The sequence below is a fragment of the Chrysochloris asiatica genome, unplaced genomic scaffold, assembly GCF_000296735.1.
Source record: "Chrysochloris asiatica unplaced genomic scaffold, ChrAsi1.0 scaffold00020, whole genome shotgun sequence".
NCBI lineage: Eukaryota > Metazoa > Chordata > Mammalia > Afrosoricida > Chrysochloridae > Chrysochloris > Chrysochloris asiatica.
Window position 1 is genome coordinate 979,481 of NW_006408538.1, and position 13,358 is coordinate 992,838.

At 37.6% G+C, this 13,358-nt stretch overlaps 1 protein-coding gene across 1 annotated transcript in view; it reads right to left on the reverse strand.

Annotated features, from left to right (window-relative positions):
- Positions 1-13,358, reverse strand: part of ANK3 (ankyrin 3, node of Ranvier (ankyrin G)) — a 393,472-nt gene that overhangs the window by 235,120 nt on the left and 144,994 nt on the right. The window contains exons 5-7 of the mRNA XM_006837454.1: positions 8,323-8,421; positions 3,392-3,577; positions 1,395-1,493 (exon numbers count right to left, since the gene is read on the reverse strand). Coding sequence (XP_006837517.1) covers positions 1,395-1,493; positions 3,392-3,577; positions 8,323-8,421 — 384 coding nt within the window. The remainder of the gene's footprint in view (positions 1-1,394; positions 1,494-3,391; positions 3,578-8,322; positions 8,422-13,358) is intronic.

The window sequence follows — 13,358 nt, forward strand, 5'->3', positions numbered from 1 at the left end:
CTTGGCATCTGCCACTCAGTCAGTACACTGCTTCGTTTGACGGTTGCTATCGCCACTGGTAGTGTCCTTTTGATGCTGTTCCTTGTTGCTGAGTCTATTCTGACTCATGGTGATTCCATGTGTGCAAAGAAGCACTGCTCCGTAGGGTGTTCAAGGTTGGGGATCTTTCTGACTTAGACAGCCAGGCTTGTCATCCTTTTGGCTAGTAGACAAATAATATTAGTATTGTACTCTTCTTCAGCTATGAGTTGGAACCGACTCCACAGCACATAACAGTAACAACTCTTCTAAATTGAGCTTCATTTCTTTTTTCTCTAACAGGTGAGGTTTTTTGTTTTTTCACAAAATTTATGATTTTGAGGAGTTTGCTTTGAAGGATAAGCACAGGTCTGCAGTTTGAGCCCTCCAGCCACTGGAGAGGACTGGGATGAAGCTTTCTGCTCCCACAAAGACTTAAAGGCTCAGAGAGAGCCTCTAAAGACCTAGACAGGGTCTCTATGAGTCAGAACCTACTCCATGGCACTTTACAACAACAACAACAACAACAATCAAAATGCTGCTACTGCTATTGGCAAGACAACGATAGACTACTGGGTGATGGTCTTATTTTACTGTGGTTATTGTTTTTATTATTTCAATTTATAGTGACAAAACTGATGGACACAGAATAATGTTGGAACCAAAATTTGAATCCAGGGAGTCCGAATCCTGAGCCCACACTTTTAGCCACTGTTCTTCACCCTGCTTCTTACTTCATTGCTACTTCTGACAAAGGCATTTCCAATGACCATGCCTAGCACTAAGGAGCTCTGGTAGTGTAGTGGTTATGAACCTGGCTGCAAACCTTAAGGTCAGCAGTTCAAAACTACCAGCCGCTCTGCAGGAGACAGATGAGGCTTCCTGCTCCCATAAAGATTTACAGCCTTGGAAACCCTGTACAGGGTTGCTGTGGGTCGGAACCAACTTGATGGCACACAACAACAACAATGACTAGCACTAGAGCCAGTTTTTATGTTTAGAGGAGCATCACTCTATCTGGATGCTCAACCAACTGTCCACAGGTTCACATGATACTCTAACTCCTTTACTCAGGAATACCAGCTGATTCATGTTAAAGAACGCTGTGAAATTTTGTAGTGGGCAAATTATAAAGGCAAAAGATGGTCTCTATTATTTGGCTATGGATGTTTGGTCCTTATCCAGATCTTCCAGTACATTTCCATCAATCAGATCAAGACCCTGATTTCTAGATGACATTAGTACCACCTGACCTATTTCTAACAGAAATTTCGAAATTTCAACTTGTCCAACACTTTGAAGTTCCCAGCCATAATGATTTGAGAATTAAAAAAACAACAACAATTCAAGTACTTTAAATGCATTGCTGCTCTTACCCTTGCAGTGAAATCCACAGCAGCCGCTCGGTTTAACAGCAACGTTGCTACATTGATGTTTCCATAGTGAGCTGCTATGTGGAGCGGAGTGAAACCACTCTGTAAAGAAAACATAGCAGACATTCAACGGATTTTGGCTGGACCCTTGTGAGAGGTTACATATCATAACCCTGCTCAAATAAAAATGAGGAAGCAAAATACGCTCAGGTCCACATTCCATTCCGTACTAGTTTTCCATCAGTGCCAATTGTTCACAGGGTTCCTAGTTAACCCCAAACTAATAGGCAGAGGAATAGCCAGGGAGGAACTATGGGTGGAGTTAGGGCAATTTAAGTAAAACAGTTGCAGAAGTATACAGAAGCCAATGTTTTAAAAAATTAGAATATAGACGACAAGAAAAATCTTTATAGATCAAAGAAAGCTTCATCAATACAACCACTTTTATTTTATTTTTTATTGATGACAGAATTGTCCATTGAAACTCTTTGTCAAAATTCATTTGTGTTTGATTTTTACATTCAATATAATTTCAAATGAATCAATAGTGAAAGTCATTTTAAATGATAAAAGACATCTTTTGTTTGGGAGAGGAACTACTGTAAAATGGGTCTGGCCCAACGGACGATTGCATTTCATAAAAAATCCACACGTTGGTCTCTTTATTAGCAAATGCCTATTAAATGATACATTGTTTTTTTCTGTTTTATGCATACCAAGATCATTTTACTTCCTTAAAAACGCTAAAACATGCAGCAATTCACTTAGTCCCCAAAGATTAAAACCTTATAGGAACTAGATGCATTTCTAAAGTGTTAGCAAGCTTCTTAGCCATGCTAGCTATTAGTACTGACACTACTCAAGGGTGGATCATATTGGGACCAGTCTGAGAAAACTTTCCTTTTGCTGACACCACTGAGGATCAGTGTCATGCAGGACCCTAAAAGAATCAGTTTTAGATGAGTAGAACGACAGGGTTGTCTGCAGCTTTAGGTAGAGCTGATAAGCATCGATGTCTCAAAGGTCTTCAACTCACACAACTCTACAGCGAAGCTCAGAACTTTCAAGGATTCTTCCTGTTTCCTTTGAAACACCAGGCTCAGCTGCAGAAAGCCCTGGTAATCAAACTACTATCTTCTCCAGCACATGCTACTTTGGGGCGGGGGATAAAGCAGGTATCTAGCCTACAGAAGGCGATGCAAAGACAAGGGGAAAGAAATGAAGCAGCAGCACTAAGTCATGAGAGTGATAATGCAGATACAGATCATATGTATGTAGATATATGTACCTCTGTTGTTCTATTCACCACCATCTAGGTTAACACATTGGGAAGCAAAGAGGAGGGAAAAATGAACGGTTAGTTCACTGTAGATGATAATGGATTGCAGCAAGCTATGGCAGCTAAGTAATGAGCATGAAAGCACAATAGGCACAGATAGAAAGCTAGGCTGAATGAAGGGCTACACAGTGACCTATTCCAGTGGCCACATTTCCTTACAAGAGACTCTCAAATCATACACCTCAAGACAACGGGAATTTAGGGCTCTGACGGAATGTTTTGCTGCCTGCATGCTTTCCGCAGCTGATCACCACACAGTGGGCTGCTGTCATCTTAGATACAGACCATTGGTGCATATCGCTTTTAGTATTTTGCGTTTTTTTTTTTTTTTCCTCCTCAATGTTTGAATGGAAGTATTAAATGCTAATTTTTTTTTTTTTTTTTTTTAATGCAACAAAGGAAGGAAATTATCAGGTGCCTAGAAATCGATTTCTTTTGACATGGCCTCTTTTTGAGTATACACAGTGCAACATCTACAGTCCCTCCTAGCTTTTCATGCTAAGCGAAGTGCCTTCAATAGGTTAATTCAGACACGCACTCGTATTCTTTGAATGATGTTGAGTGTTTGGCGTAAGCTTGCCAAAAGGGACACAAGCATTTTAAGAAAGTTGGTTGTTTAAGTAAGATAGGTGCCCAGAAGCCTGTTGCCGTGGTGCCTCACCTTCGATTCCACGTCTGCGTTGTTGTCATTCTGCAGCAGCAGGGCGGCAGCTTTTGTGTCATCTTTTCGGGCAGCGATGTGAAGAGCTGGAAGGCGCACTTTTCCTTTAGTGTCATTTTCCAGCAAGAGTGAAACTACTTGATCGTGGCCTTGTTGCAAAGCTACTGCCAACGGTGTAAAGCCATCCTGCAAAGATATGAAGGGGTCAAGATTAGCCCCCAGAGATCTTTTCTTTCTTTCTTTTTCTTTTTTAATTCATCTAACAAACAAGAAGGCAACCAAGTGTGGATTTCTGTTTTGGGTTATTAAAAGTAACATACTGCAGTGGACGTACAGTGTAAACAACGTCTTTAAAATTTATATCACCAAAGCAAAATATAATATATTTGTAATGTTTGTGGGGCTTTTCCCCCTTGTTAAAAGGATGTTTTACTAAATTATGTATACTATAGAATTTTATTTGGGCCATAATATTTTATTTTCGCAGTTGGTATGGTATAAATAGATTATCACTTCTGCTGATGTTAAGTGCCATCAAGTTGGTTCCGATTCATAGCAGCCCTGTATAGGGTTTCCAAGGAGTAGCTGGTGGGTTTGAACTGCCAACTTTGTAGTTAGCAGTCCAATGCTTACCCTATAGCACCACACCAGGACTCCCTCAGAAGAGTGTTTATAAGGGAGAGGGAGAAACCTGCATCTCTGCATACTAACAAATCTCATGGTGTTCCTTAATTATCACTCTTATCATTCTTTCCCCTGCATAAAACCAGGTAAGAACTCCTACCATCTATTTAAGAAGCTCTGGTAGGGTAGTGGTTAGGAGTCAGGCTACTAACCTCAAGGGCAGCAGTTCAAAACTACCAGCTGTTCCACTGGAGAAAAATGAGGCTTTCTGCTCTGATAAAAGACATACAGTCTTGGAAACCCTCTGCAGGGTCGCTAAGAGTTGGAACCGACTCCATAGTACACAACCACCAACATGACCATCTATTTACTGAATGCAAATCACCACCTCTATATTCAAGGATGTGAAAAATATCAGCTCAAAGCACCTGTCAATTTCTTCCTAAGTAATCCTTATCCTCTAGTCTCCTTATGAACTATGGGCATACAGGTTCATTCCTGCTCATCCACATTCATGTTCTTTTCCCCTACCCAGAAATGCCTTTATTCTAAGTCTGTAGCTCTATCTAGCTCTTTCAAATTTACTATCTAGGGCAGAAAAATAGGAAAAGAATGTGCACCAATGTAACCAGAAGGGCATGTCCTATAGCCCTAAGAAAAACAACAGAAAATTAAAACAAAATCAAACCCAGAGCCATCAAGTTAATTCCAACTCACAGAGACTCTATATAGGATTTCTGAGACAGTACAACATTACATAAGCAGACAGTCTCATCTTTCTCCCATGGAATGGCTGGTGGGTTTGAACTGCCAATGTTATGGGTAGTAACCCAATGTCTATACTCCAGTGCCACCAGAATCCTAAAAATAACAGAGAAAGTCTAGAGATAACCAAGATGTCACCCAAATGATTTTACTGGTTTATTTATGAGATGAAGTTTGAAATCTAATTCAATGGTTTGAGGGGTTAAATAGCTACATAACATAAAAGTATTATCTTAGTTTCGTAAAGACAAATAAAATGGTATCAAGGGTAAAATTAACAAGAAATTTTTCTTCTTTTGGCAGTTTATTGGACCTATCACTTAATATTTTTTTAGAAAGGAAAATACAAGTTTCAAGGAAAGACCAGCAACAGGAAATGTGTATATTAAAGGTTAACTGTGAATCTTCTTTATAAAACCTGAACAAAACTCAGGAGTGCAAATGACAGCCTGCCTTTGGTCTGAAGCAAAATTAATGGCTACTTTTCCACGGATAGGACTTTTTAAGTCTAGGAAGCAACTACAAACAGAGAACTACTTTTACACCAGAAAATAAACTGCAACCGAAATGATTAGCACTGTCAAGAATGTGCTTCAAGCATAAAAGCTAATTAAAGGCACAAAGATACCAGAACCAAGGTGTTAGTAGCTAAAATCCATAGCTTCAGCTGTTGTTTCCAAACCAAGTTTAAATAGTTTGGCTTGTTTTGTGCAGCTATTCTTAATAGAATAATGAAAGCAGGAAGGAGATGTGCTTCAAGTGAGTCTAAACCCACTGGTGTTTAAGGCTGCATCTTTACCACCTGTGGATAGAGTGTATGGTACGCAAGGTCTACTGAGGAATTCTGTGTGGAACACCTCAGCAAATGAATTTACCACGATTTAGAATCTTAATTTGCAAAATAGGGAAGATATCTCTGGAAAGGGTGTGCTATGAGATACACATTCATATGGAAAAGTTTTCAAAATCGCACCCATGCCAAAGACTCCATATATCTATACATGATATGTATGATATGATATGTATGATATGATATGATATGGGATTACTAGGAAGAGAAAAGCACTGAAGGAATTGGAAAAGCACACATCATTTAGTAAATGAAAAATTCTTTGAAAAAACTCACAATTTAAGTAATCCTTTCATTGGCACCTATAGTTTGTTTTATAAACAGAGGCTCTGTATACATACATTAAAGGCTGATACAATGGCATCATCAATAATAATAGGCAATACCAAGTTTTGAGGAGTCTATTTACATTGTAAAAATAAAACATTTCTCACTTGTTTGTATAATTTTTTAATACCAATAGCCATCAGAGGAAAAAGAACTTCAGCCAAATGTTCAGACACCTTTAGGTAATTGCTTAACTGTTATATACACCAAGATACCACAAACCCTTACGAAGATATGAATCTGAGGCATTGTTAGATAGAACTTTTATTTACTGTCTTTTCCCTCTTAAAACTAGAAAAAATGCCATGTGAATTTAACTTAGTAAAGAGTAAAAACTTAAAAAAAGTTGTATATACATCCTTTGCCAAAAGACTGATTGAATGAATGGTTTGAGGATCTCACATACTGTTTTTCCTTAAAGTTAGTAAGTAATCTCTCTCTTTGGGATTCAAGATCTTAAAAAATACTGGAGAACTCGGTAAGCTATTGTGCATTAGTGTCCAAGCTAAATTAAAACTTACAGGCATTAATTGGGCTTTTATATGCCTTTATATAAAAGATACTTAAGTGTCATATATCATAGTCCAAAACATAATGCTAATTGTCCTTAAAAGATGATTAAAGTGCTATGGTTATATTTATATTAAGTGGTATTACCTTTCCAAAAATGGGATTCGATTACCTCCTGTCTGAAAACCACACCTCTGGGACCATTCTCCCTGTGCCTCATGGTAAACCTTTGCCTACTGAAGACTCAGGGCTCAGGGCTCAGGACTAAGACTGGCTACTAGTCCACGGTGGGAACACAGTCACTTTTTTCTGCCTAAGAAATGTTCACAAATATGATAGAAACTGGTAGCACAGTGGTTAAGCACTTGACCGCTAACCAAAATGTCGGAGGTTCAAACCCATCAGTAGCTCTACTAGAGAAACAAGTAGCACTTGCTTGAATAAAGATTTAAGGTCTTGGAACCACTATGGGAAATTCTATTCTGTCCTTTAGAGTCACTATGAGTTCTAATCAACTAAGTGGCAATGGCTTGGTTGGGTTGGTTTATTTCTTAGCTAGCTTCAAGAATATTATCATAAAGATAATATATTTTCATGATAAAAATCTCCAATAATACTGAAGTGTATAAAGTTAAAAATAATGTTCTCTCTCCTAACTGTCAATCCTTTGTTCAACTCCTCACAGCAAACCACCGATGACAATACACTTTGGACGTTTTCCTTTATCAGCACATATTGTTCCACCATTTTAAATAATGCTTAGTAGCATCTTATTGTATTATAAACATGTCAACATTTATTATATGATTTCCCTTGGGTAAATTTTAAGTTCTTTTCAGGTTTGAAATATCTAATTATGTTGATAAACATTCTCATATACTATAGTTTTATACCCTCCTGCATACAACATATCTGCAATATGAATTTCTAGAATTAAAATTTCTAAGAAGGTATGTGAATGTTAATTTTTTATAATTATTTCCAAGTGTTCTACAAAAGTTTTTCACCAATTATCAATAATACTTAGGAATATTAGTTTTTCTCACCCTCATCATTTTTATTTTGCTCACCAAGTGGCAAAAGATTAGATCTCATTCTTCAGGTGTTTAGAAATGTACACTTCTTTGACTCTGAATAAGGGTGAGAATCTTTTCATGTAGCTATGGTTCCATTGGGTTTCTTTTTGTGTATATTTCTTTTTCAGTTATTTAGTGGTTTCTCCATAAAGTGCAATACCAAATGTTAGATGAAATTATATGTGAGTTCCCCAATGATCACCTTTCCTGCAACATTCTAGAAACACATCAGAACTCAAGAAATGGAAATGGAATAACCTGGAATCTGCTCTAATTTATTAGTTTGGTAAAACAAACAATATACAATATTGGTTCTTTGTCATCAGTAACAAATTTGTAGTCAAACACTTCAAAGTGATCACAATCTTCCATTTGGATTATTTTAAAAAGGAAAATACATTATCTTAAGACTGTACCAATGACATGTAAATTACTATTTTTAAATAGTTATTCAAGACTGAGGAACTCTGGTAACTTAGTGGTTACAAATCGGGCTGCTAACCTCAAGGTCAGCAGTTTGGAACTACCAGCTGTCCCATGAGAAAAAAAATGAGGGGTCTCAGTTCATGGAAAGAATCCATTATCTTTTAATTCCATTTTCCCACATACTTTCTGAAACTCCTTTAGAGACTTTTTAATGTATTTCATAAAAACTTATGAACCTATGAATTAATATGCAACTGCAATTGAAATGCCTGTAGGAAAAATTCTCAATGTTACAATTCAGGTAAACACAAGAACTTGTGAGCTTACCCATATTAACAACCAAGGTGTCTTACCTCAGTGGCCAGGCTCTGGCTGGCACCATTGTCAAGGAGAAACTTCACAACTTCCAGGTGGTTTTCCTGGGCCGCCATATACAGTGGGGTGAAGCCATTCTACAAGTGAAGAAAGGAAACGTTAGTCCGTAGTTTTCTATTTTCTATTGCACTGATGGTATTATACATTCCAAGAAACACTCACATATGATAATTTTAATAATACTTCAATGTAGGAATTCATATTTATTAGAAAACCCGAGCATCATAGTTTAAGCATATTCCATAATTACAATTCACAATTTTATAATGTATAGTTTATAAATGTAGTATTCATAATTAATAGTTTAAGTATAATGCAGACAAATATAACCATTTTGATAAATGAGTACACTCATCTAATGATCAACCATTTATTAAGAGCCTACCATTAGTAAAGGATTGCACTAGATGCTCTGAGTGAAGTAAAGAAGAATGCATTTGATCATCATCGTTCCCAAGTCCTAAATTTATAAGGAGCTCTGGTAGCGTAGTGGTTATGAATCGGGCTGCGAACCTTAAGGTCAGCGGTTTGAAACTACCAGCTGCTCCGTGGGAGAAAGATGAGGCTTTCTACTCCCGTAAAGATTTACACCCTTGGAAACCCTATACAGGGTCACTATGGGTCGGAACCGACTCGATGGCACGTAACAACAACAACAATTATATAGTTTAAATAAAAAATGTAATATTTTCATATAAAATTAAGTATTTGAATGTAGCGTAGTGGTTACGAATTGGGCTGCGAACCTTAAGGTCAGCGGTTCGAAACTAACTACCAGCTGCTCCGTGGGAGAAAGATGAAGCTTTCTACTCCCATAAGGATTTACACCCTCGGAAACCCTGTACAGGGTCGCTATGGGTCGGAACCGACTCGAAGGCACTTAACAACAACAACAACAATGGGGGGAAAAAACCAACAACTTAAAATAGCTTCAGACTTACCATAGATAGGGTCACTTAGAGTAAAAGTTGTTGTTGTTAGGTTGTTCTATGCATAATAGAATGAAACATGCCTGCTTTTACACCCTCCTCACATTATGTTTGAGTCTATTGTTGTGCTACTGTGTCAGTCCAAAAGAACCCCAGTTTCCGAAATGTTACATATCATTCAAATTTACAGTACAGTGCAATTAAACCAATCACTTGTTGTACATATTTTTCCTTTGCATTTTTAAGCTCAGAATATTTCTTGCTGCCTATCTGTCTAGTCCGTCTATCTAGTTTATCTATGAATCTATGTAGCTAGCTAGCTGGCTATTATCGATTGTGTGTATGTTTGTGTGTGTGCATACACACATTCTGGTAGAGGCTGTTTCTGGGTTACAAATGAGTTCTGTTCCTAACTGTATCTTTAAGAATTTGTAAGTCTATCCAGATGTGTCCAAGTCATACTTAGCCTTACTTTAGTGTGAGAAAAGGTTAGGAACATTTTCAAAGAGCCAAAAGCTACCCATGCAGCAAGAGACAGTGACTGTGATGAAGAATTTATTTTGAGTAGGGGCTTGGTTCTATCATTTCAAAGCGAGGGCAAATTTACATAACAGCGAAGCAGAACTTCAAAGATGGCATCCCAGTCAAAGATGGTAGCACTCCACTCAAAGACAGCAGCCAAGCACAACTCTTTGAATGTTTACAGCTCTCCACAGTCCTGTTAATTATCTAAATATCGCACATCAGGATCTTCAAAGCTCTTCCTCTGCCTCTTCCAAGTCTCCCATTCCAGGGATCCAACCCATAATTTTCCCCATTCTGATTACAGTGACAAATAACCAAAATTGTAAAAATTCTAGTCTGTTCCTGTTTCACTTCATCAGCATTGACAGACCCAGAGTGAAGCCCTATGTTAAATCAGACATTCGAACCTGCAGGCTGCCTACATTAAGTGTTCCCACACTGCCAGAGAGTTTGGACTCAAGCAAGTGAGCGTGCATGTTACATCTAATGCTTGTTGTTGTTGTTGTTTGCCCCAAACCAAAACCCATTTTTTTTGCTCAAGTTTCATTCTTTTGTTTTCATATAAATAACCACAACGAGTCCTGGGGGTGCATTGGGTTAAATATTGAACTGCTAACCAACACGTCATTGATTTGAACCACCAACTGATCCATGGAAGAAAGATGAGGCTGTTTGTTCCTGAAAGATGAGAAGTTTGTTCAAACTTCTAATCAACAATTCTGTCTATAGAGTCACTATGAATTGAAATCAACTCAATGGCAGTGGGTTTCGTTTGGGAAATAACCACAAATTAATATAAATTTCATTTATCAAGGAAAAATAAACAAGGTATGAGACCATACATATACCCTTTAGTTGTGATTCGAGGACAAAATGATAAGTGTCCCTTGGAAAAAGTGAATAATAATACCATTACTCTGTAGAGGAAACAGGCTTAAATCACATGTAATTCAGCATGCTGCATCGGACAATCTAAAACTGTAACGAATTTCCTTGAAACCATACCTGGATTGGAAAAACTGTAAGATTTCAGAAAAGATACTATTTTTCTCAAGGAAAAAAGGAGCACATCATTGTTTTTATATAAATTTCCTAATTTAGAAAATTTTCAAATCAAAGAGTTGGCCAGAAGCAAACATATGGCTGTCCAACTTCCTTCTGGTTTTTGCTTTTGAAGGGATCAACGATAGGATCAATTCTCAAAAGGCAGAGCAGCTCAAGATAGAGCAAGGATTTCTATTTGTGCCTGATTTTGTCCACTAGCTTCAAAACTTTCTGCTCCAAGCATTTATACTAATGTCAGAAGCTTGCAATTTGCAGACTTAAATTTTTGTTGATAACAATGAGGCATGATGCACAATACTCCCCCAATACAAAATAAAGTCCTCTTGTGATTTCATTTAATCATATTTACCCATGAGTGTCTAGTTTCTTATAGCAAGCCTTGGTATACTTAATATGTTGCCCTTAGTTAAATATTAAAGGCCTGGTGATAGGTTTGCATTGATTCATATATGGTACTGATTTTTTAGAAAGTTGGTTAGACTGAGGTGTAATAAAGGTCACAAGTCAGACAGCTTCTATTAAGACCTCATCTGTCTATCTGACTTTAGCAGGATCTGACTTCTGCAGTTATCGGGAAACTCCATTGTGTTGCTAGGTAGTCTCATTACTTATTCTGTTCACGGGACAATGCAGTTCAGAAGGCATATGAGGGCATGTCTCAGAGGAAAGCAGAGTGCTTTGGTGGGCACTGTGTATGTGGTCTTCATTTCAAGCCCAGAAGCAAGCCATGGGGAATTTCACAGCCTATATTCTCCCTCCCTGCATTATCAGTATAGAATGTGTACACATGGAAACTGAAATTTGTCAGGATTTTATCTCGAATGCATCTACTCCCGGATATTGCAGGAAAGATTTGAAACCATATGTGTTGTAAGCATTAGCCAATAATATGTGCCACATTTAAAAGACAATGGGGGAGAAATGAATTGAATAGTTTTCCACTATCTCATAACCTTACTGGGTTATTTACCAATAAAATAAATAGTATGTTGTTATTGTTATTGTTAGGTACCATTGAGTCGGTTCCAACTCATAGCGATCCCATAGATAGTTTCCAAGAAGCAGTTGGTGGGTTTGAACTGAAAACTTTGTGGTTAGCAGTCCAATGCTTATTCTATAGCACCACACCCTGACTCAATAAAATATTGTTGTTGTTGTCATTAAGTGCTGTCAAGTTGGTTCCAACCCTTAGTTTCTCTGTATAGGATTTCTGAGGTTATGTGCTGTGGAGTCGGTTCCGACTCATAGTGACTCTGTATTGGATTTCTGAGGCTATAAACCTTTACGGGAGCAGAAAGCCTCATCTTTCTCCCATGGAACCACTGGTAGTTTTGAACTGCTGACTTTAAGGTTCGCAGGCTGATTCTTAACCACTACACTACCAGAGCTCCTTACTTCATAAAGATTACAGCCTTGGGGCAGTTCTATATGATAGTGTGTGTCGTTAGAAGTCAGAGTTGACAGCAAAGGGGTTACACTGTACTAATTTTCAGAATGAACAAAAAATGAACCAAATCAAATCAACCATGCTTTGGAGGAAAAGTGTATTACTTTTCCAAAATAATTATATCATATCCTGACACCCTTCATTTCACTTTAGATTTGTCCAACATAAGGAAAATAGAGTCTTTTTTGCAAAAACTAAGTGAAGATGTCATTAATTGAACCAAAGACTTAATTTAATTTTTTTTCTTTTCTAAATTTGATATTTTGATTTTCAAATCATTCTTGTTGTGAGCACCAGTCAATAAATGACCTTCACTCTTCCAATGCTGTCTAGGCCAACAATGCCAGAAAGTCACCTACCCAGAGTTTGGCTATCTGAAGGGATTTCAAAAAGTTCATGGAAAAGTGGAATTAAAAGATACAGGAATTTTTCCATGAACTTCTTAAAGCCCCCTTGTATATCCAGCAATTCTGCAACATCGCTTTCCCTGACTTCATGAAATCATTTACCTTTTCCGAGACTTGAAGTTTTGTTCTTTAAATCAATTAATTCAATATCCAACACCCTCGATATTGAAACTGACCACAACAGGGACAGACATCAGCATTCGGTTGGAAAGAATGCATAAGTGGTGGCAAGTTTTTTAAGTGGTCAGTTCCCTAGTGAGTATTTTCGTTTCATGATGATCATGTATAAGCAACCTCATGTCTGTGGTGATTTAAATAACAAATACTTGGCTGTTGTTCTTAAGTGCTGTTGAGTCAGTTCCCACTCACAGCAACTCTGTATAGGGTTTTTGAGGATTGGTTGGTGGGTATGAACTGCTGGCCTAGTGGTTCAAAGTCCAGCACTGATACTTCATCCCTCCACCAGGAGGCCATACTTGGATAATGAAGATTTTATTTTTAAACTAATAGAGTTAACTATTTTAGGCTTTAAGTGTATTAGATGATAATCTATTTGGGTTCTTAAAACTTCATTAAAGACTTTCTTAGCTAATACAGTGTCATCTGTGGTAGTGGTGGTGGCTTTCTGTGGAGTTGGTTCT